Source organism: Lepidochelys olivacea (assembly GCF_965140295.1).
Source record: "Lepidochelys olivacea isolate rLepOli2 genome assembly, chromosome: 4".
In the NCBI taxonomy this organism is placed as follows: Eukaryota; Metazoa; Chordata; order Testudines; family Cheloniidae; genus Lepidochelys; species Lepidochelys olivacea.
This window is the reverse complement of record NC_140414.1, coordinates 50919071-50940433: the sequence shown is the minus strand read 5'-3', so window position 1 is coordinate 50940433 and position 21363 is coordinate 50919071. Positions and strand designations below refer to the sequence as shown.

Here is a 21363-nt window from a genome sequence, read left to right as displayed (position 1 = left end):
TTCCATGCAAAGAAAGGCTTGTTTAATTTCCACAGAAAGACATGTTGTCCTCAGAATAACCTAGTTGTTCAGGCACTCCTCTAGCATGTTAGAGATGCAGGTTCAAATTCCTAGTCTGCCTCATTCAGCGTCACCCCAACATGGAACAAAACCAACTGTTAACAACAAGCCTGATGACATAAATTAAGTTTAAACTACGATATAAATCCTTCCTGGTTTCCTACTAGTTGGATGGAGGTCATCATTTTTCAGACTTCCTCTTCCTCTTCAATCAAATTTATTGATACTGCAAATATATTGCCAAAAAAGAGGACTTCAGTGCATCACATGGCTTATGTGTGGAAAGTGAGGGATCAAACCAAAAAATTGCAGACATATCTGAAGAACAAAACCAACTGGGCCAAATTCATTGGGAATGCAGATGGTAGTGTCAGTGTAAACTAGTGTAGTGTGCAAACTTAGTGGCAAAAAGGGCATGATTATAGCAACAAAAGCAACCAGCAAGAGGGTACAAGATGCCTTTAGATAAAGCAATACCACGCCCATTTTAATCTTATATCTTCTTACATCCTCCAATTGGTTGCTTTTCCTGCTACACTCCCACCTTTTGCCCTCTCAGCATGTAACGCAGTAAATGTACATATTTACTAATGTACAACCTACATTTACATCACTTGTGAGTTTGTCCCGTGGGCCAATTTCACTACTGGTGTAACTCAGTTAAAATCAGTGAGTTACACTAGAGAGGAATCTGGTCTTTAAATCTGTCTTTAACAGTAGTAGTTCTGAGATATTTCTGTAACCACCCATCGCCTGCCTCTAGCCCCAGCACATAAGCTGCCCAAAAGGCCACTCCCACCTCTACGTCTGGATGCCATACCTGGTGTACACAAATATTGCATTTGTCACAGAACACCATTTCATTGCCATCCTCCCCATCTGGGGACTGGCAAACGTCGCAGACAACGTCCTCATCATACTCGATCCCAAGCCCTTCTTCAGTCTCAATAGCATGATTCATACTGTCATAGCATCGCTGTTCAAATTCCTCCAGGACTCTCTCCATCGTGTACTCATCCAGTTCAGGCATTCCTGGGAAATTAATCCAACACAATGGATTTTTAAAATGATAACATCTGGAACCCCAGCTCCTTCCACCAATGTATCAAAGGCTGAGCTTCTTCTCCCAGGTTGACCCATAAGCTGCAAATGGCACAACACGCCAGACCACCTCGGTGTCGAGGATTAATTTATGGCTGTAGGGTTGCCACGGCAAATGTTAGAGGGGAAGTGCAGAGTAGTTATGGCAAAAATGTCCAAAGCCCTAGATCTGTGTTGAAATAATGGACATTTACTCATTTCAATCAATATTTGATATCCTCAAAGTTTTCACAAGCAAGTCCCACCTCTCTGGGTTGTCACTGTTGATCTCACTCTCTTTCCTTCTCATACAACACTATCTACAGTTGCTTGTTTCAACTTTGTGACCTCAATCATTTTAGGAAATGGTGACTCTTTTGAGAGTGATTCTAGGACCAACGCACTCCCCAAGTGAGCAACAAGCTGTCCATCAAAATGATGATAACACAGTCCAATGCAAAATCTATCAGGTACATTTTGATGTGTTAGAATCCGCAACCCAGATAAGACAATCATTTATTTGATGTAGTGCATTTTCACAGCACCCTGTACAATCAGGTCCTGATCTTGGCTAGGATCTGTTGTAGTACCAAGAAATAAATAATTATTCGAATATATGGGGAACCCAATTATACTAGGTACAATATCTAACTGTGGGGCTTGTCCATTTTAATCACAGTGCTTGTGTCTGAACATTACACCCAGACACCACCACAGTGATCATCACCTAAATCACAGTAGTAGTAGTAATAAAACTGTTATGTTACATGTTCATTACAGACCTGAAAACACCTACAATAAACTCAGCAAGAAAGATACCAAAAGAAGTCCAGCTTTCTATGTGGATACAACTACTTGACAAAGTATCCCATTTCTCAACTTTTAATGGCCCTACAAGAACCAGTAAAGCTTCAGAATTGGTGTTGCAACAAGCCCTATACAACCCCTTTCATACAGACAGCTGTAGGACTGAAAAAGCAGTTCTACTCCAAAGCAAGCTCTCTCCTCCACCAAGGCCAGTTTACCTCCGGCACTTCCAAGCTGAGATCCTTATGGAAGTTTGCAAAAGGGTACAGGCTTTGAAAAACAAAGATCCTGTGGTTTTAATCCTGTTCCCAATAATTACTGTTTACTATGACATACTGAAGATAGAAAACTCTTGACATGTGTATTATAAGGGTAAATCCTCTTCTTAGTTCTCAGGGCAATTAATTCACATGGGTTCTGAGGAATTCCAAAGGAAGATGGAGAAGGAATCCCTAGCTCCCCCAAATCACAGAGCTGGAGAAGAAACTTTCTAACAGGTCTGCCAACCTAAAGGTACCACCTTCATCATGGGGGAATGGTTTGGAGAATCTGCAAAGCAGTGAATACTCTGCTTTGCTCCAACCCAGCCCTCACCCTTTTGGCCCCACAGCTGAAGGGCAGCTGCACAAGCAGCATACAAAATTCTGCCCTCCCCTAGCACTTCCACAGTGGAAGAGAGAGCAGAATTTGTCCCTAATGGCAGAGAACTGCTATTCTGGAAAGCGGGTCATGATGGATTGAAAGTTGATGAGTTAGTACAGTTGGTAGTTTGAAAGGCGTTTACAACAGCACTAAGTCCCAATGCAGTGGCCTCTATCACCTTATAGATTTAGTTATCTGTAATTTGCCTCACAATTGGACTTCACTGTAATTTAATAGCTATAAATTTAAAAATGATAATGAGAGTTTTTATTAAAAAGTTTTATATTTTTATATCTGGTCTTTTGGAAAAATAATACACATTATAAATATCAAAAGGAGCACCGCAGAGTGCGTCATGGTCAACCTCTGGAATTCACAGCCACAGGAGATCCGATAAATGCTACAGCTGGAGATTAACAAGTAATTACTCATTTTAGTGACCACAGTATCTTTTGCTATGCAAAATTTTTATAAGTGTAACTCAAATGTCATGTTTCAGGCCTCGCATGCACTGCCTGTGGGGGCCAAGAAGGAATTTCTTTCCCACCTTTTACAGAATAACTACATGTGTAAAGGGTTATAGCAAACAAACTACTGTGCACTGGCATATCAGTCACAAAAATCTCCCATAAGAGAATGTTTAGGATCATAGTAAAACCTGTCAAATCCTGGCTATCCCTAGACTATACTGCTGTAGCTCACAGGAGACCAACCTGAATTTCACCAGCGTAAATCAACTCCACTAAAGTTACAATGGTATAACCAAAAGCTGAATCTGTCCCCGAATTTTTAAGAAAATCAGGAGAAGCTGGGAATAATGGGGCACCAAACACAGTTCTCTGAACACAGGGAATTATTTTCTCCTGTCACCTGACATGGTCTCTCACAAGTAGGAACTTTCACTTTGCTCTGTGCTGAACTTTCTTCTCCCCCTGCCCTCTGATCAGTTTGTACAATGGAATGAGCCTGCAGAGGATGCCTCCATGGTCACTGTATCTGCCGCTGGCTGCAGGGTAAACCCCATGCCTCCTTTTTCCTTTCCTACAGAGATACCCTAGATCACTTTCATGTACATCTGTGCTGTAATTGATGCTGTGCTAGCCTTCCCTCTGGTTCCCCTCAGGATCAACCGCCCCCTTCTCCTCCTGGAGAGAAGGGGAAAGAAAGAGATGAAGAGAATGCATGAGTATCTCAGACTGTCTGCTCACTTTTAGGGCTTGTTTAAATAAAGCTGAATATTTAAAAGCAGCCAGAAGTGTAACCTCAGGCTGACATCATGTAAATCCACCTTGGGTATTTAAATAGGCCTGACCTGAGATTTGGGTAAAAAGCCTGAACATGAGACCAGGTCAGAGTTGGTGGTTTTGTTTGTTCTGTGTGGGTTTTCTTCAGGATAATTTTTTTTCAAGTTTATAACCAGCTGACCCTGGCTTGCAGGTCCTGTAACTGTTTAGTCTATGGACAGTGTCCAGGAAAACCCATAAAACTATAACCATAACCCAAATGAGGGAATTGCCACAGAGTAAAACTCAATAGTATTATCTGTGCTCATGAAAATATCCAAAACCCTTCTAGCTGGCACAATATATTCTCACATATCTAGACATTATGGTGAAAATTCTGCATTGACTTACATCCTGTGTAACCCTAGTAAAATCCATGGCGTGCTCCCACTTTTGGAGCACACATCGTACCAAAACAGCGGTCTTGTTCTCTTCCCTTCCTGCACACGCAACCTCTTCCTGGAGGGAACCCTCAGCACCACCAGGACAAATCCCTTTCCTGTTTGAAAACCACGGACACAGTAATAGAGTTTGGGACATTTTCAAAAGGAATCACTGAGCTAATTCTTTGCTGTCTCACTCCCCAAACAGTCTGGCTTCTGTTTTTAAACCTCCCAAACACTTCTGTCTACTACACTGCTTCTGTACAAACAGAAAAAAATAACTAGCTATAGAGGGGCTGAGAGTTTTCTCATTCCATTTTAGGAAAGGGATGCATGGAAAAGCAAGCAAGCAAAAAAAGGATGGATGGACAGACAGATGACTTAAATTGTCTATTTGATATCATCTCCAAGGAAGTAAACAATAGCAAAAAAGGTTCTTTGAGGGAATTCTTGTGGGTGATCTGATGTAAACAAGTGCAACTCTACTGACATTAATGGAGCTATGCATAGGTCTGATATTCTCCACAGATCTAGCCCATCGTAGCAATGCCACCCTTCATTGAGGGCTTTTGGGAATAAGAGTTTAGAGGCTAGTGGTTTTTAAAAATAAGATCACAAGTAAACTACATCCTAATATACATGATTTACACCCTCTCTCTTCCTTTCCAGTTTTCTCACCCACAAACCCTGCACAGAACTGCCAGCCTACTTCAGCAGCATGCATAATTTTACAGGGTTAAAAAGACCAGAGGCTTCTCTCACCCATCTCTTTAAATTCTTCATTGGCCAGTTCTAACCATGCTGCATCCACATCATTGAGGTCATAGCGACACACACTGTCCGCCAAGGTTCGAATGTCAACGTACCCCAGCTCAGGAGGCTCAGAACCTGAAGAAAGGATGTACTTCCTGGGTCTTGTAAATGTGACTGCTTTTGTCTCAGGCACAAACCTGAAGAAACAGTAAATACAGATGTTACTTATACAGGTTGTAAATCTCCTAACACAGACTGGGAAATGCTTAATCCTGCTGTGTGATTAGTGCCTGGGGGTTAAATTGCACTTCCTTATTCTATGCAACTAAAAATTCCCAGCAATCTTGTAGCATCAAAGTCCCGCACAGCTGCAGGAAGTAAGGATGGGTACATAAAACAGAGAAGGAGTCATTCAGATATCTTTTAAAAGTGACCTGCAATGCTACATAAAATAATTCACCTTTTTAAAATTCTAGTTCATTAAAAGACTTACAGGTGAATTTAAGAGAAGAGAGATTGCAAATCATCTCCTGCAAGAGGACATGGTACTTGCTACGTTTAAATTGAATTGTTACTGACACACTTTAAAGACATATGCGCCATACTCTGTTAATGTGATGATAAGCACTATGTGCATGAGAATTAAATTAATAATAATAGATATAAATCAACTTACTGAACACTACAATAGGGATACAATTCTCAATTAAATTCTAGAGGATCGTTTAAAAATTCCATACACCAGCTAATATTCTCTATTAAATTCTATTGTTTTTACAGTAATTTTGTATAGATAGCTGTAATTTTCATTTCTGTGACATCCTAAACTCCTTTCCACAAGGAAATAATAATGACAATTCATAAAATTGTTTATAATCAGTCTCTCCATCACTTACCTGCCTGCTCAGATCTAAATCCAGGCTCGCAGGGATTTGCATTCCCCCTGCAAAATCACTAAAACCTTGACTGAGCCAGACTTTAAAACAAAATCCATCCACTGTTTTTAAATTCAGATGCAGCTGTACTATAGCCTAATATGGTTTGGTGTGGTCCCCATAGTGGCAAGCCAGATTTAATTAAAGCATATTTTGGTTGCAACCACATTTAAACTGCATAAGCACAGTTGTTAACAGTTACTTGTAAAGACTTTGGAGACAGAGCAAAACACTTAAAAGTGTAACTTGCTCTACATTTTAGTTGCCTGGATTTCTTTGACTATACAGATCCAGTAACTAAGAAAGAACGCATCTACACTGTACAGGGGCACAGGTGTATTCCAGCCCATAGGAGTGGCTGCACTGCTAACACCTTGCCTTCAGGTAGCAGGTTCCATATGCCCCATCCACATCAATGTTCTCTGGATGTTTGCAAAGGAGGTTCCACAGTCTCTCCTTTATTTAACTCTAAGCATTCTGAGATTCAGTTTGTATGAAAGATGCTACAGAAAATAAAACCTATATCTGGATCAAGTTCAGGCAATGAGCCCAGCCTCCAGCTGAGTCCTCAGATCACGGCAGCCTCACTAGTGCTAGTGTGAGGGTTACTGCAGCCATGCTCCAGTGCCTCATGGTGTGGAGAATGAGCGACTTCATGAGAGAGCTCCATGGGGGAAGTAGCAGGTCCTTCACTCTATTGTGGCCTAGCTGGCACATAGTGCATGTTCTCTCCTGTTCAACAAGAACCCTTGATCCACTATCCCTATATCTGAACACATCCAGTTCTGGACACATTTATCTAGTCCAGCCTCCATCATGGTACCAAACCAGTTCTGGTACATCATAGGAATCTGAAGCAGAATGGGGGGAAAAGTCATACACTGAATCTTGGGCTTTTCAGCAGGGGAGGTATCAGTCATTATATGAATGGCCCCAATATCTTGAGCCAGCCCTGGCTGTACTATACTGAATAATACTGTACTGCAATATTATATACTACATCTCACAAGGAAACTGCTTTAGCCTGATCACTGCTTTCCAAATATTCTACACACTAAATCCCCTACTATAGGGAAATTATAGCTCTCTAGGCAGCATCCTGCTCATGCTGCCCAAAATAGTGTCAATTTTCATAGGACCTGCAAAAATCAATTTTTTTTACCTTCATGATGTAAAGTAGTAAAATAATAATTACTGTATACCCAAAAACATGTAATTGAGTCATCAGTTTGAGCACGTGTTAGCACTGAGTCACCACATGGACATATTGCTGTAACCTTCATCCTTCCTCGCCCCATCCCGTCCCTACTGTTTGTTACCCTAATTGGTTGCATCAGGGCAGCGACTCTGTCTCTTTGTTTCCTCCTACAAAGCACCTCGCTCACTGCTGGGCACTGTAATAACAAGAATCATTTCTCTGTGAAATGTATTGTATTTCCTCCTAGTCTACATCAACTGCCAGTGAATGTCATTAGTTCACTTTACAGTCATGCTTCCCTCCTACTAAAATTATGCACAAGATCATTACAGCATTTTGGTATCAACTATGGGATTAATGAGCAATGACCATTTGGCTCCCTTCCTCCAATCCCAACCAACCCTAGTCTGTCCTCTACACACGTGAAGGGTAGCAGGAAGAGAAACAAAGATGCTTCCACAATCCTCATGAGGGGTAGGGGTGGAGAGAATCAAATGACTCCACTCCTTCCTGGAAGAGGTGAGAAAAGGTAGGCAGGGCAGAGGGATCTTTACCTGGTGTTAGTATTTTCCACCTCTTGTGAGGTTATACAGACGCTCCCTGGGTTACGCAGGACCTGACTTACGCAAATCCACACTTACAGAAAAAGTTCCGTAAGCTAGAAATAGGAGGGGTTTTTTGTTGTCGTTTTTGCATAACGGTCAGGTATACATTTCCGACTTACACAAAATTTGAGTTATGCAAGGCGTTCTGGAACAGAACAATTGCGTAAGTCGGGGAGCGTCTGTACAGTATTTTTATCTGAAAAATATAAAATTAGGGCATAGCAACACACAGCAGGGAAATCAAATTCTGCAGCAAAACACCACCATTCCCAAAGAAAGGGAAAGATAGGCAGGGGCTAGCACAGGGAAACAGTGGGATTTTTAACTGCCCTGTATCCCCTTTCTCCTAGAAGCACAGCTGTGCTTTAAGCAGCAACTCCTGAGCTCCGGGCCACTGCCAAGTCTCACTTCCTATTATAAAAACTAAAGAGGGAGCCAGCTGCTATTCTCTATTTAGTTTTTATAACAGTAAGTGAGCTGGGCTACAGCTTGCTACTGAAAGGGAAGCCGGACTCCTGGGAAGTAGGAAGAGTGAGAAACAACCCAAAGAGTCAGGAGAGCGGCACCTTAACATAAAATAGCTATCAAAAATAATAATTTAACAAATATACTCAAAACAGCAGAAGAAACATTTTCCCTACTATTTTCTAACAACACGGAGACTGCCAAACCAACTCAGATCAATAGCACAGTATCCTGTCTCCAACAGATGTTAGTTTAAAAACCCAGTATAGACAATTATGCACTAACTTACCCAGGGGGAAAGTTTCTTCCTGACTCAGGCAGTAAGTGGTTAGTTCATGTCCTGAAACATAAGGGTTTATGACCCTTATAAAAATTTTATCCAATCTAAAGTAACTGTGGATATTCTTGTTATTCGTATACATACCTAACAGGGTAAGTTCTCCTATTCTTTTACTATCAACTACTTTTCACAGTGGAAGGACACATTACATAAACCCTCCCAAAACTGTTTAAAAAAAATTTTTTTTTACATTAAGCAGCCAGGCTCTACCTGTAATAAGCCCTTCATTAATAAGCTATGGGTGCACTTTTTATGTGGTTACAGACACTTGGCCTACAGCCTCATGCCTCTCAACACACCCCAGGCATGACAAACAGACTGCTAATGGACACTCCAATGTGGGTTATTGCAATAGGCTAATGATGAACAGGCATGTGTATCAACTTTGACTACCAAATAAACGTATATACATACATAGTCCATCACCAAAAATTCTGCAATATTGAGTTTGGGTTCAGAATGTATTCTTCTTAAAAAAAAAACAATGATATGTGACAGTTCTTGCTTTTTCCCACACCCCTATTTTATCTTCTCACAGAATTCATCCAATTAAGCTATTGAACAGTGAAAACTCTTCTTGGTAAGGATCATCTTTTTGTTGCGAGTGCGTACTATGCCTAGCACAATGGCTCCCGTTCCATGACTAGGGCCTGTAGGCACTGCCACAATACAAACAACAACCATATTTACATGCCTTAATGAATCGTTCTGACTAAGTACAATGAAGTTACCTTACATAATAAATATAAATGTTTGCAACAGATCCCTGCCCCAAGGAGCATACAGTCTCATTTGAAACAAGACACAAGATGGAAGTGTAACAAAGAGAAGGAAGATTATGGTAATTACAGTAACAAATGTGAGCATTCACATTTATGTACCTTAACTATGTGCCCAACCTGATGGCTCTGAATCATTTGAGAGTTTTTTTAATCTAGTTGCGGTGTTGTACAGCAAGCTAAATTTAAGTTATAAGTAAACAGAAAAAGGTTAGAAAATTTCATAAAACCAAATTAAAACCAGCAGTTTTCTCCAAGGTCTGTAATTTAAATTTGGCTTCTATATTCATATTCACTAAAAAGAAGTGGCAAGATTTTCAATAATGCTGAACACCTGCAATGCCCACTGATTTCAATAGGAGGCAAAGGATTTGTTCACAACCTCTGAAAATCAGGCCATTTCTAACTAGATAGTTACATATTAATTTACAGCCTAGGCAGCCAGATGTATTACTGGTGGCCCAAGCATATATATGTTTGTTTATATTTCTCCAAACTATACCTGGCTACTGGTTCGGGGATGGCCCCCGGGCTAACTGGCACCTGAACTCCCTTTTCCCACTCCTGCCTCCAGGGGTCTGCCAGCACATAGTACTCATCAGGGTTCAGTTGGTAGGAGTCGGGTAGCTTCATGGCAGTGATCAAGTCCGTTCTGAACACCTGTGAAGAAACCAACCAAGAGAAAGAACAGAGACACTGACATTTGATATTTACACTCTATGATTCACAGCTCCAGGGTAACCATGGAGCAGTGCATAAGAAGGTCACTGTACCAACACAAACTAACAGCCTATTACAGGACAGCCATTTAACTTCACATCAGGGGGTAGAGAGAAGTGGACATTGATACAAAAGACATAAGGCTGACGGCTCTATGATTTCTAATGTTCACACTGTGAAAGAAGCATAAGCCTGAGTGGTGCCCCATGCCTGTAAGTCCCTCTAAAGTTTATGAGAATTGCGGGTGCTCAAAGCTTCTCACGATCAGGCACCAAAACTGTAGCATTACCCACTAATAACAATGGACCCAATCCGGTTCCATGTGAGCACTGTACCAATACTCCCACTGACTTAAATAGGACCAGGACTAAGCCCTGTGTTTTTCAGTTTACGAGATCCCTGACTAATCTAAAAGAATTCTAAAACGCCTCTGTGATCGTAAACAAGGTATGACCGTAACGTGACCAGCTGCAATAGCAAATTCTAAGCACGGCAGCTAGTCTTGAATTGTTGTGTTTTTTTAAATTACCTTAAAGATCAACTAAAATGAGCTTCAGACTAGATCTCTTGGGGCATCTCCACATTCAGCACTAGCGTTCGCTCATCTACCATCTGCACTTTAACACACACAATTCCACTTTGCCTTTTCAAGGCATCAGCCTCTAAAACCTGCAGAATGTCTGGCAAGTTTTGGGTTATCTGCCATAAACAAGCAGGGATGCGGTCTTTAACAAGCCATAGGAGGAAATAAAAATGGATTCACCCTTGTGAGGAGTATGCCGTGCTGCTGCTATGGCAGCTCCATTCTGCCTGGTTTGCTACTGCCTCTCAGTGAAGCAGAAACTGAAGGGTGATATCACAGGCATGAGAATAGCAAGACAGCACCTGCCTACACATCTTCCAGCATTCCCTGCCCCTTTTCCCCCCAACCAAAACTGCTACATAACAGTAATAACTAATACTTCACCCTTTTCATCTCAGTAGCTCTTTACATACATTAACTAATTAATGCCACATACAAAGGAACGGATGTGCAACAGGGTTTTAAAGCAAACAAGCAATGAAAACTAAAATGTAAGATTGTAAACCAAGCCCTTTGCCAAACAGAACAAGGGAATCAGCCCATCCAGCACCAGCCAGGAAAACCACAAGAAAAGTTCATATGCAAACTCATCAGTTTATGGCAGGTATAATCAGCAAGGCACATATCCAGCTCCATTCTGTATAGTTATGAAGTTTCAGGCAGATTTTCACGAAGGCAAGACACTGTTCCTAGACTCTCCAAACATTGCTAATGATGCAAATTTACTTTACTTTACTTCAGATTTACAGCTACTCTTGTGCTGAATCCCTAATCCAACTTCTATATTGGCTGTTTTGAGTTAGTATCTGACAACAGTTGTGTCTGGCTGTGGATAAAGCACAAATCTGTAAGGTATGTGCATCCATTGTGGTTGACACAAATCATAAATAAATCCCTGGGGATAGTGCCTTCTTTCATACGCCATTAAAACACTTCAAATTACAATAAATCATCTATAATTTTTTTACATGTTTTAGGGAACCAATCATTAGTCTGATCATTAGTAAAAAAAATCTCTACAGTAAAGTACAGTATAAAAAGCTTGGCCACATGATATGCCCAAATGTTTTTTCCCCCACTCTCTCATTCTCTCTGTTTTGCCCTGGATTTCTCATTGGGGAACATCCAAGTGTAACTTATTTTTATTCTTCAAAACTGTTTACACCCAGTGATGACATTTTTTGAATTTCAGGTGCAAGTCTACATTTTTGTAAGAATAAATCCCACTACAATTAAGTATTAATTTGTAAGTTTATCAAGAAAAGAAGAAAAGGGTGAATATAGGTAATGTAATACAATAAAATGGTTTTTAAAAAAATCTAAACTATCAGTCCTGTGAGGTTGCAATCAAGAAATGAAACAGAATCCACAAAACAAACTTGCTCTCCCAGTAAACTAGCAGAGCCAGCCATAGGGTTTTAGACTTCTAGTGATTTGAGTAAAGAACAATATATGAAAATTTTTCAGTCTGATAGCTTGTGGCTAGTTATTTTGGCTACCTCACAAGAAGTTGTTAATGGAATACTTGACCATCAAGAAAATCCTTTCCAAGACTCTCTGCCTTGTGTCACTGTCCTTGCTGTTCTGCTAATTTCTGATGCAATCAAGGTGCCTGGAGCCAAAAGAAGTTTACAAAATTATTATCTCTGAAGAACTGGCATGCAGCACTTCAGAGATAGAGAGAGGGTGAAATCCTGGCCTTGCTGAAGTCAATGGGAGTTCTGCCATTGACTTCAAATGAGGCAAGGATTTCACCCTGTGAGTTTAGTGAGTGCCACTTATCTGCTGGCACACTGGCATCAGCATAGCATGCTGTCGCACACAGAGACAATACAAGAAATAAGAACAAACAGGAGCTTGGGGGAAGTAGGAGAAAAACCTCTCAGACTTAGAAGAAAGGCAAAGGGAGGAAAAAACAGAATATTGGAAGAGCCACAGGTTAATGTGTGTGTGGCGGTGGGGAGAAAGAATCACCACAAAATAAGACTGGGCCAAGAAAGACAAGATCAGGGTTTGAAAAGTTATCTCTGGTCATTTACTTGATGGTCAAGTGGCTCTCTTGCGTACATAATACCCCCATGAAAAATTGATTATCCCCGGGGCGAAGGAAGTATACTGTCATCATGAAATCTAGCTAAATATGCCTCTCCCCCAACATCAGACCTGCAGCATTTAAAATACTCTGACACAGTGAAAATGACTGAACCCAAGAAATTTCACCTTCTGAAGCTAATACCTGGTTTTCAGCCACAGTGCAGTCGGAGGTCTAATGACTGTCTCAGACCAGTTCAGGCAAGGGCATCTGCAGTGGGTCATATACATTTGGTGCCTACAACTGACCCACCCAAAAAGTCCAAATTGATTTACATTTCCTTCCTTGATTTGAATTCCTCAAAGCACTGCATATGAAGCTTAAAAGAGACAGATGTCTGGTTTGACAAGTCTGTTAACAAATAAAAACTATTAATTAAGGCCAAATAAAGGCTATGAAACTACTAAAAATAAACTTTTACTGTTCACCATAAATCAAGAACAAACAACCCAAACCACTGAAAGAAAGAAAGAAAGAAAGAAAGAAAGAAAGAAAGAAAGAAAGAAAGAAAGAAAGAAAGAAAGAAAGAAAGAAAGAAAGAAAGAAAGAAAGAAAGAAAGAAAGAAAGAAAGAAAGAAAGAAAGAAAGAAAGAAAGAAAGAAAGAAAGAAAGAAAGAAAGAAAGAAAGAAAGAAAGAAATTTCAGAGCTATGCTGGGCTGGTGCCAAACTAGCCCAGTATTCATGGCTAAAAACTAACTTGGTGCTGGCAGTGACTGTGGTAGCAGCTGAACTCCCGGCCAGAGGAAAGGTTGCTGGGTGCCAGCTGAGATGGAGCAGAAAAGGAAAGAAAATATGATTAGGAAGAAATCTATTCTTTAACAAGGCACGTGTGTGTTTTACTAGACAGAGGTAGCAAAGTGCAAGTACAATTCCAGAAATACCTCAGAAGGTTTTCGGTCTTCATGTCTGGAGCATGAATTCCTCCGGTGTCGCGATCTGGAATGCTGGGACCAGGTGGACAAGCCTATGGGATAAAAATGATCAACTGAAAAGAGTGCTTTCATCAGTCAGAAAAGGACTTTGCTCACACTGTTCACACAAGTAGGCCAGTTGACTTCAATGATACTACTTGACTAAGTAGAGCAAGATTCAGCCTTTTATCACACATCTCAAAAAGACTATTTCATAATGAACAAGCAGGGGAAAACTGCTGGCTCAGTCTAGCACTTCTGTGATCACTTCCATGAATTTTTTTTATCCCGACAGCTACATTTATTGACTTTGCAAAAATGACACTTTTATAGGCATCATATTAGAAAATCTATGGCACAACAGTTCTTTATTTGAGCAATACTGATCCAAACACAAATCACTTCCTTAGGATTAAAAACTATCTGGGAGATCTGTGGATAGCCTGAGATGAAATCTACAAAGCTAATGTACTGATGTCTCAGCAGAACATACTTTGTCCCCATGATTTCTCTTAGGATGGACTTCTTTTCAAGGTGAAACAGAAAGCCATTCCACACCCAGGAACCATAAGACTATATGATGTCTGTCTGTCTCCTGGCATGAGGAAATTACCGAGCATGGTCATGGGGTTTTTTATACAGTAACTCCTCAAAGTCATTCCTGTTAAGTTAATGTTGTTTCATTGTTACGTTGCTGATCAATTAGGGAACATGCTCGTTTAAAGTTGTGCAATGCTCCCTTATAACGCTGTTTGGCAGCTGCCTACTTTGTCCACTGCTTGCAGGAAGAGCAGCCCGTTGCAGCTAGCTGGTGTGGGGCTTGGAACCAGGGTGGATCGGCAGCCCCCGTCAGCTCCCCGCTCCCCTAAGTTCCCCCGTGGAGCAGCTGCCCATCAGGCTATCAAATGCCGGCAGTTCAGCTGTGCCTCCCCCCACTGCCGTGTGCTGCTCCTGCCCTCTGCCTTGGAGCTGCTCCTGGGAGCCTCCTGCTTGCTGTGCAGGGGTGGGGGGAGGAGGGGCCTAATATCAGGGTGTCCCCCGCCCCCCGCCTACCCCTTCTCCATATAGAGCAGGGTGGGGACAGGTCAGGGCTCAGGACAGAGAGAGACCACAGCTGCTGTCTCAACATTTTAAAGGCAATGTACTTAGAGTCAGGTCAGTGTACTTAAAGGGACAATGCGCATCTCTCTCCCCCACACACAGGGTGTGTGTGTCTGTCTGCCATGCTGTCTCCCCTCCCTCCATTCATGCGGCCTTGTAGAGTGTGAGGCTACATTAACAACAATGTGCTAACCCTTGAGGGCTCAGCTGATTGCTAGTTCATAATTTAGTAGTAAGGCATTCCCTGGGAAATATTCCACTCTCTAACTTCACCTCAACCAAGCTTCACAATCATCATTGCTGTGTACAGTATTAAATCGTTTGTTTAAAAAACTTATACTGTGTGTATATATAATTTTTTGTCTGGTGAAAAAAATTTCCCTGGAACCTAACCCCTCCTATTTATATTAATTCTTATGGGGAAATTGGATTCACTTAACATCGTTTCGCTTAAAGTCACATTTTTCAGGAACATAACTACAACGTTAAGCAAGGAGTTACTGTATGTAGAATTCTTCAGTCACTATACTCAGGACCAACTATTTCCCCTGGTCCCAGCATTCTTAAGACTGGATGCCTTTAGGAAGATTATTCTATCTGAAGTTGGGGGGGGGGGGGGAGAATGTATCTCACTAGAAATGCTGTCACAAAACTGTGACCAAAACCTGCTTATGATGAGCTTGTGCTGATAAATTTAATTTAATCAAACAACATTTATTGGCATGACAAGGTAGACAAATGTTACTCACGTCAAACTATATGACAATGGTGAAAGGAAGAGACAACACATTAGCATGATGGTGGTTAACAAAGGAGGAGGGAAGACTGGAAAATGAAGCACAGAAGTTGACATAGAGGATGTAATGGGGAGATCAGAGTGTCCACATAATCAGAGATAACACTGCAAAGATTACACAGCTCTGAGCCTTAAACATTAACAAACAAAGCAGGGTTGGCACAATAGCCTTAAGGTTAATACTCAGTTCTTTGCTGTCTCGGCTAGTAAGTGCTGGGAGCAATTTGTAGGCTTCAGCTGCGGACCATGAGAGCAGTATTGCCTCACATCACTCAACAGAAACCTGCAGTAGTATGCAAGTAATATGGCAATGAACACTGAATAAGAACAAGTCTTCAATCCTCCCTCTACTGGGAGCACAAAAAATTATTTTCAATGTAAACTTACTTCACAAGACTGTCACTCAAAAGAGGTAATACATAGTTGCTGGACAGAAGCATCCTCTAAGATATAATTTTACAACATTTGGCATCCCACTATCTTCAGGTAGTAACACATTTGTGAGTCTGGTTAAAAAAATGCTCTGTTACAGAGTGGTACACAATGGATGGTACATGGAATGTTCACAGTGGCACAAGTTAAGTCAGTGTGTGTAGCAACTGGATAGAAATCCTAACCTTTAGGATAATCCCATCAGAAAATAGAGATATAAAGGGACACATTCAATGTAAAAGCTAATAATTTTGGGGTCCCTGTCTCTTTATATGCCCTCACTTGGGAGCACGGGCACTGCTTTGCACAGACATGGACCTGAAAACGCTGCTACTTATTATTTCCAGTCAAGAGGGCACAGGTGCATACGCTCATACAGTGAAGCACCCACAGAGACATACTTGAAGTCATTGCAGGTACTTCATTTGACCTTGAGTCCTCCTTGCCATTGTTGTTTTGTTTTGTCTTATAATCACATTTTGATACTGTAAAATGTTTTTCTCTTCCTTGTGCTGCGTGAAAGATCCACACAAAACAGAAGAAAGTAAGTAAGGGCGATTCATTTATGTGCAGAAAGTCAACACAAGGTTAATGTAACACTTAAGTCTCCCTTAAAACCTATTTTGAGACCTTAAGTGAAACTTAAGTGGTGCACTGGTCTTCTGCTGGACCTTACCACAGTGGAGAATTTCACTCTGACTGGCTATCCAAGATAAATAGTGAAACCAACCACAAAGATCTGACAAATGCACAAAGCAAATGAATGGAAAAAAAAAACTCACATTAAACTATTTTTTTCTTTAGTTCCTTTCAATTATAGTATTTAGATGTTATTGTTAAACATGTAAGTAAAAATTATTCAGAGAAGTATGCTTTTCCAATTGACTTTGCCCCTTAAGTTACACAGCCACACACACTTTTGCACCTAGTTGTCCAGATCTTAACATTTTTCCAATCTCAAAAACATTCATGTCTGATCAACTACAGCCACAGCTATTGAAATATTTAGCTAATTAGGCTGTTGCAGCAGCAATCTAGCAGAACTGAGATTTCTAATTCATAGGTGGACAAGATTGCTGTTTTTTCTTACATATTGGGAGGGGTTGTTTGTTTTTTGCATTCAAGGTACAGAATGACAAACTCCATTAACAAGATGTTGTTTTATTCTGTAGTTTCTGCCAGTAACACAGCTAGTAACTGGAAGTTTGTTACAGTTCACAGAATCATAGACTTTAAGGTCAGAATGGACCATTATGATCGTCTAGTCTGACCTCCTGCACAAAGCAGGCCACAGAATCTCACCCACCCACTCATGTAACAAACACCTAACCTATGTCTGAGCTACTGAAGTCCTCAAATCGTGGTTTAAAGACTTCAAGGTACAGAGAATCCTCCAGCAAGTGACCCATGTCCCACGCTGCAGAGGAAGGCAAAAAAATCCCAAGGCCTCTGCCAATCTGCCCTGGAGGAAAATTCCTTCCCAACCCCAAATATGGTGATCAGCTAAACCCCAAGCAGGTGGACAAGACTCACTAGCCAGACAACCAGGAAAGAATTCTCTGTCGTAACTCAGATCCCACCCCGTCTAACATCCCATCACAGGCCATTGGGCATATCTACCACTAATAGTCGAAGATCAATTAATTGCCAAAATTAGGCTATCCCATCATATTATCCCCTCCATAAACTTATCAAGCTTAGTCTTGAAGCCAGATATGTCTTTTGCCCCCATTGCTCCCCTTGGAAGGCTGTTCCAGAACTTCACTCTTCTGACGGTTAGAAACCTTCGTCTAATTTCAAGTCTAAACTTCCTGATGACCAGTTTATATCCATTTGTTCTTGTGTCCAAGTTGGCACTGAGCTTAAATAATTCCTCTCCCTCTGTGGTTGTTCACAACTGATACATGCATCTGGCAAAACTAAAACAGTAGCAATGTGATATACTTCTGGATTTTTAACTATGTGCTTTAATTCAGCTCTAGTGATACGTTTATATCAATTGGAGGTTGACAGTAAGCAAGCATGTGACTTTTTCTGAACAAGCTGCTAACGGATAGATTTTTCAGATTGTATGTGTGTGTCCCTGGGAAGCTACTGGAGGTGGGGAACAAAAATAATTGTTGGCATATCTTCTGTCTCCATTTGTTTCATTAATACCCTTTTGGTTAATTCAAAGTATTTCTCAGCTCTGTTACTAACAGACACTACAAAACAAAACATCCTCCTAAATGTAATTCTGTTAATCATAAGAGTGCAGAACATTACAGCTATGCCACTGACCTGACCTCTTAGTGCTGCATGGAGACTCAAATCCTATCACCATTTCCTAAATCTTAATACTACTTCCTAAATTGCTCTTACATGCTTCTGTTAATAGAGAATCTTTACACAAGATTGGCCATTCTGGGAGGAATAATTCAAATTAGAGCAGACCTCTACCGAGTATATCTGTGGTTGATATTTTCTCCCAAAAATCTAATCACTTCCTAAAATGAAGGACAGCACGAAGTTTCTTACATAATTCAAGAGTGACGGTTTCCTCCCACACCCTACATTTTAGCTGATGAATATATAGTGTAACCTTTTAATAAGAGGTACCAATGGGTCTGCTGATTTTTTTTCTGGCCAACAGAACAGGCGGTTTATAAAACCATGCAATAAGCGTGGGGGGACTTCTGGCTGAATTAAGATTTTACTGACCATTAAGACAGGCAAGTGTAGTTAACAAGTTAAAGTTAACCTCGCACAGGTTTCATTTTAACAGGGAAAAACATCCAATTAATGAATAAACAAACATAAAAATAATTATTAAGCATGCACCATAACAGATGCAAACATCAACAGATTTAGATAACATCATTTAGAAACACAAATGCAACAAATTAAAGGAGCAAAAGAAGTGACACAACAGGACTAAATATAACTAGTCCTAATAATACGTAAAAGGAAAGATCTGATTCTACTTCCAATTAAATCAATGGCAAGATATCACTGGATTCAATGGAACAAGGATCAGCCACAGCGTTTCAACAAAGGGGGTTTGACTAGTTAAATTTGTTCTTTCTTTGGGTAACCCAGGAACAATATTATTGAAATAACCAAGAAAACTACAACAAGGAAAAGAAGGAAGTATGAAAGGCAAATCACTTTTCATTTCCACCCTTTAGTAGAAATTTGGTAGCAGAGAGATCTCTGAATAATCACTGAAAGAAAAAGTTCACAGGCAATTACAGATATTTCACTGATAAATTACCTGATTTTTATGTCCAATTACATGTACTGAAGAACATTCCTGGACTACAGGAAAGCGACTACCTGTCATTGCTAAAATAAAAGTACTGGAGCAGGTCTAAAAACAATGTGGTACTTTTGTATCATATGTGCTGTAGATAAACTTAAGAACACACGAATCTGTATTTTAGAGAGATTCTTGGTATTTTTCACACAAAACAAATCCTCAGCATTAAAGCTGCACAACTTCTATGTCACCAATGTATTTCTAAAAAATAATCTTCTCCCAACAGTAATTCACATGTTTCCCCAGTTTCAGAGAAAAAAGCACAAGACAGTTATTGAGACTGGCAAGCTATCAAAGATCAAGACAATGTTTTACAGTTAAACTCCAGTCTTTGTAAAAAAATAAATAAATCAATCAATCAAATGGAGATATCAAAAGTCTGCATCACTGGGGGTTTTACAAATAAAACATTCCTAACTAAACAATTTACCTTGGGGAAAATTTTTCTTGTGTACTACATGAATTAATTCTATAACAGATGGAAGATTGATGACAAACGGTAACTCCATCAGAGTTGTTGTACATGCCAAAATCCACATTTTATTGTGAATATGAAATGCACAACTTCAAAGCACAAAGTGTACCAGGCATTGCAGCGCATCAACCTGGGTATAGAAACAATGGAGAAGTAATGAAAATTGGAATCCTTCATCCTAACATCTCTTTCCTTCTTCAAGTGGGCCAAATTGTTCCGTGGGCAGCTTGACCCTAAAATACACCTTCATAAGCCTGGTTTACAAGTTAATAGGAAATCTTTATAACTAATGTCTGACCATGACACTTTATTATGAGCAGTGAGAGGATGGTCTGATCAAAGTACTGTATTTAACCTACAAATAAAATCACAGTGATACACTTTAAGTCTTCAAAACTAACAAAACATTACCCAAAATACACAATCCAATCAGCATTAGAAAATCAGATATAAATATATACTCTTAAGGGACCTATATACTTCCTATCAACAGGTGATGTATGTATTCAGCTAACATTAACACCTACTGAGAGTTAAGCATACAAATCATCCAGGCATTACTGCGAACAGAGACCCCTAGAAAACTCCTTTTTTAAACCAAAAAAAATGCCTCGTGGGTGTTACAGTGGGTTATATCGGTCTGTTTGGGCCTGATCCAACAACTCCCACTGATGTCAATGCAAAATCCCACTATTTCAATGAGAGGCAAATCAGCCCCTTACTTCAAGTCTGCATTTTGTTTTCCCTCATCAAAAAACTTATTTAACTAGGCATAATTAAAAATAAATGGACAGTCTCTGGTTAAGAGAAGCAAGGCTTTGGCAGACCGCAGCACTGGAGAGACAAGGAATGAAACTTATAGGAAGATGTAAGTAGAGCAACTTTCCTATATTATCTGCGGAGACTACGTGCCTGATATTAGCCAAAGCCATATCTTTTTTTTTTTTTTTTGCTTGTACACTATTAATGAAATCACAAAAATACAGCTCCTTCAGTATTAGAAGAAAACTGTGATCAAGAAATTAGAGAAGAGACCTATGTTTCACACTTGTGAAAAAACTAGAATTTGTAAAAGGAAAAGAAAAAATAATTGTCTCTAACTATATCAATTTGTGAAATTACCAATCAAAAATATGTTTTGATTTTAGAAAGCCCATTAAAACAGAGAAGTCCTTAGCGCTACCAAAGCGCATCCAAAACCTTAGCAAATTCTCCCCATCCACCAATATTCCACTCAGCATGAAGATATTCAGTTATACTGTATATCATGCATAACACTGTTGTAAAACCACCTGTAAGGCATCCAGCAGTGTCCCAAGAGAGCTAGAGGCTGCTACACTCTGAACACTTCAAAGCTTGAGAACACTGGGAGTCTAAACACACTTTTTCTACTGTAAATACAACTCTGCTAATCACTAAACCAAGCAGGATAACGGTGCAAAACATTTCTGACATGGATGCCTGCCTGGCTGCTGTTTTTGCTAAGTGCTGGCATTTCCAGCTGCTTATACTCTTTCCAGACTCGCTTTGAGGTAGAGTAGACACTGCTGCCAACACTACACTCTGTCAGAAAGATCTGCAGCCTGAGAAGTAAAAGGAAATGCTTAGTCTCCCTGTCTGCTGC

At 40.2% G+C, this 21363-nt stretch overlaps 1 protein-coding gene across 2 annotated transcripts in view; it reads right to left on the bottom strand.

The window, feature by feature from the left end:
- The window catches only part of JADE1 (jade family PHD finger 1), a 59134-nt gene that overhangs the window by 16257 nt on the left and 21514 nt on the right, over positions 1-21363 (bottom strand). Inside the window, exons 3-7 of one of the 2 annotated variants that reach the window (XM_084625816.1) lie at positions 13608-13690; positions 13424-13489; positions 9833-9990; positions 5018-5205; positions 881-1092 (exon numbers count right to left, since the gene is read on the bottom strand). In XM_084625816.1, coding sequence (XP_084481942.1) covers positions 881-1092; positions 5018-5205; positions 9833-9990; positions 13424-13489; positions 13608-13690 — 707 coding nt within the window. The remainder of the gene's footprint in view (positions 1-880; positions 1093-5017; positions 5206-9832; positions 9991-13423; positions 13490-13607; positions 13691-21363) is intronic. The other variant, XM_084625817.1, reaches the window with a different exon arrangement.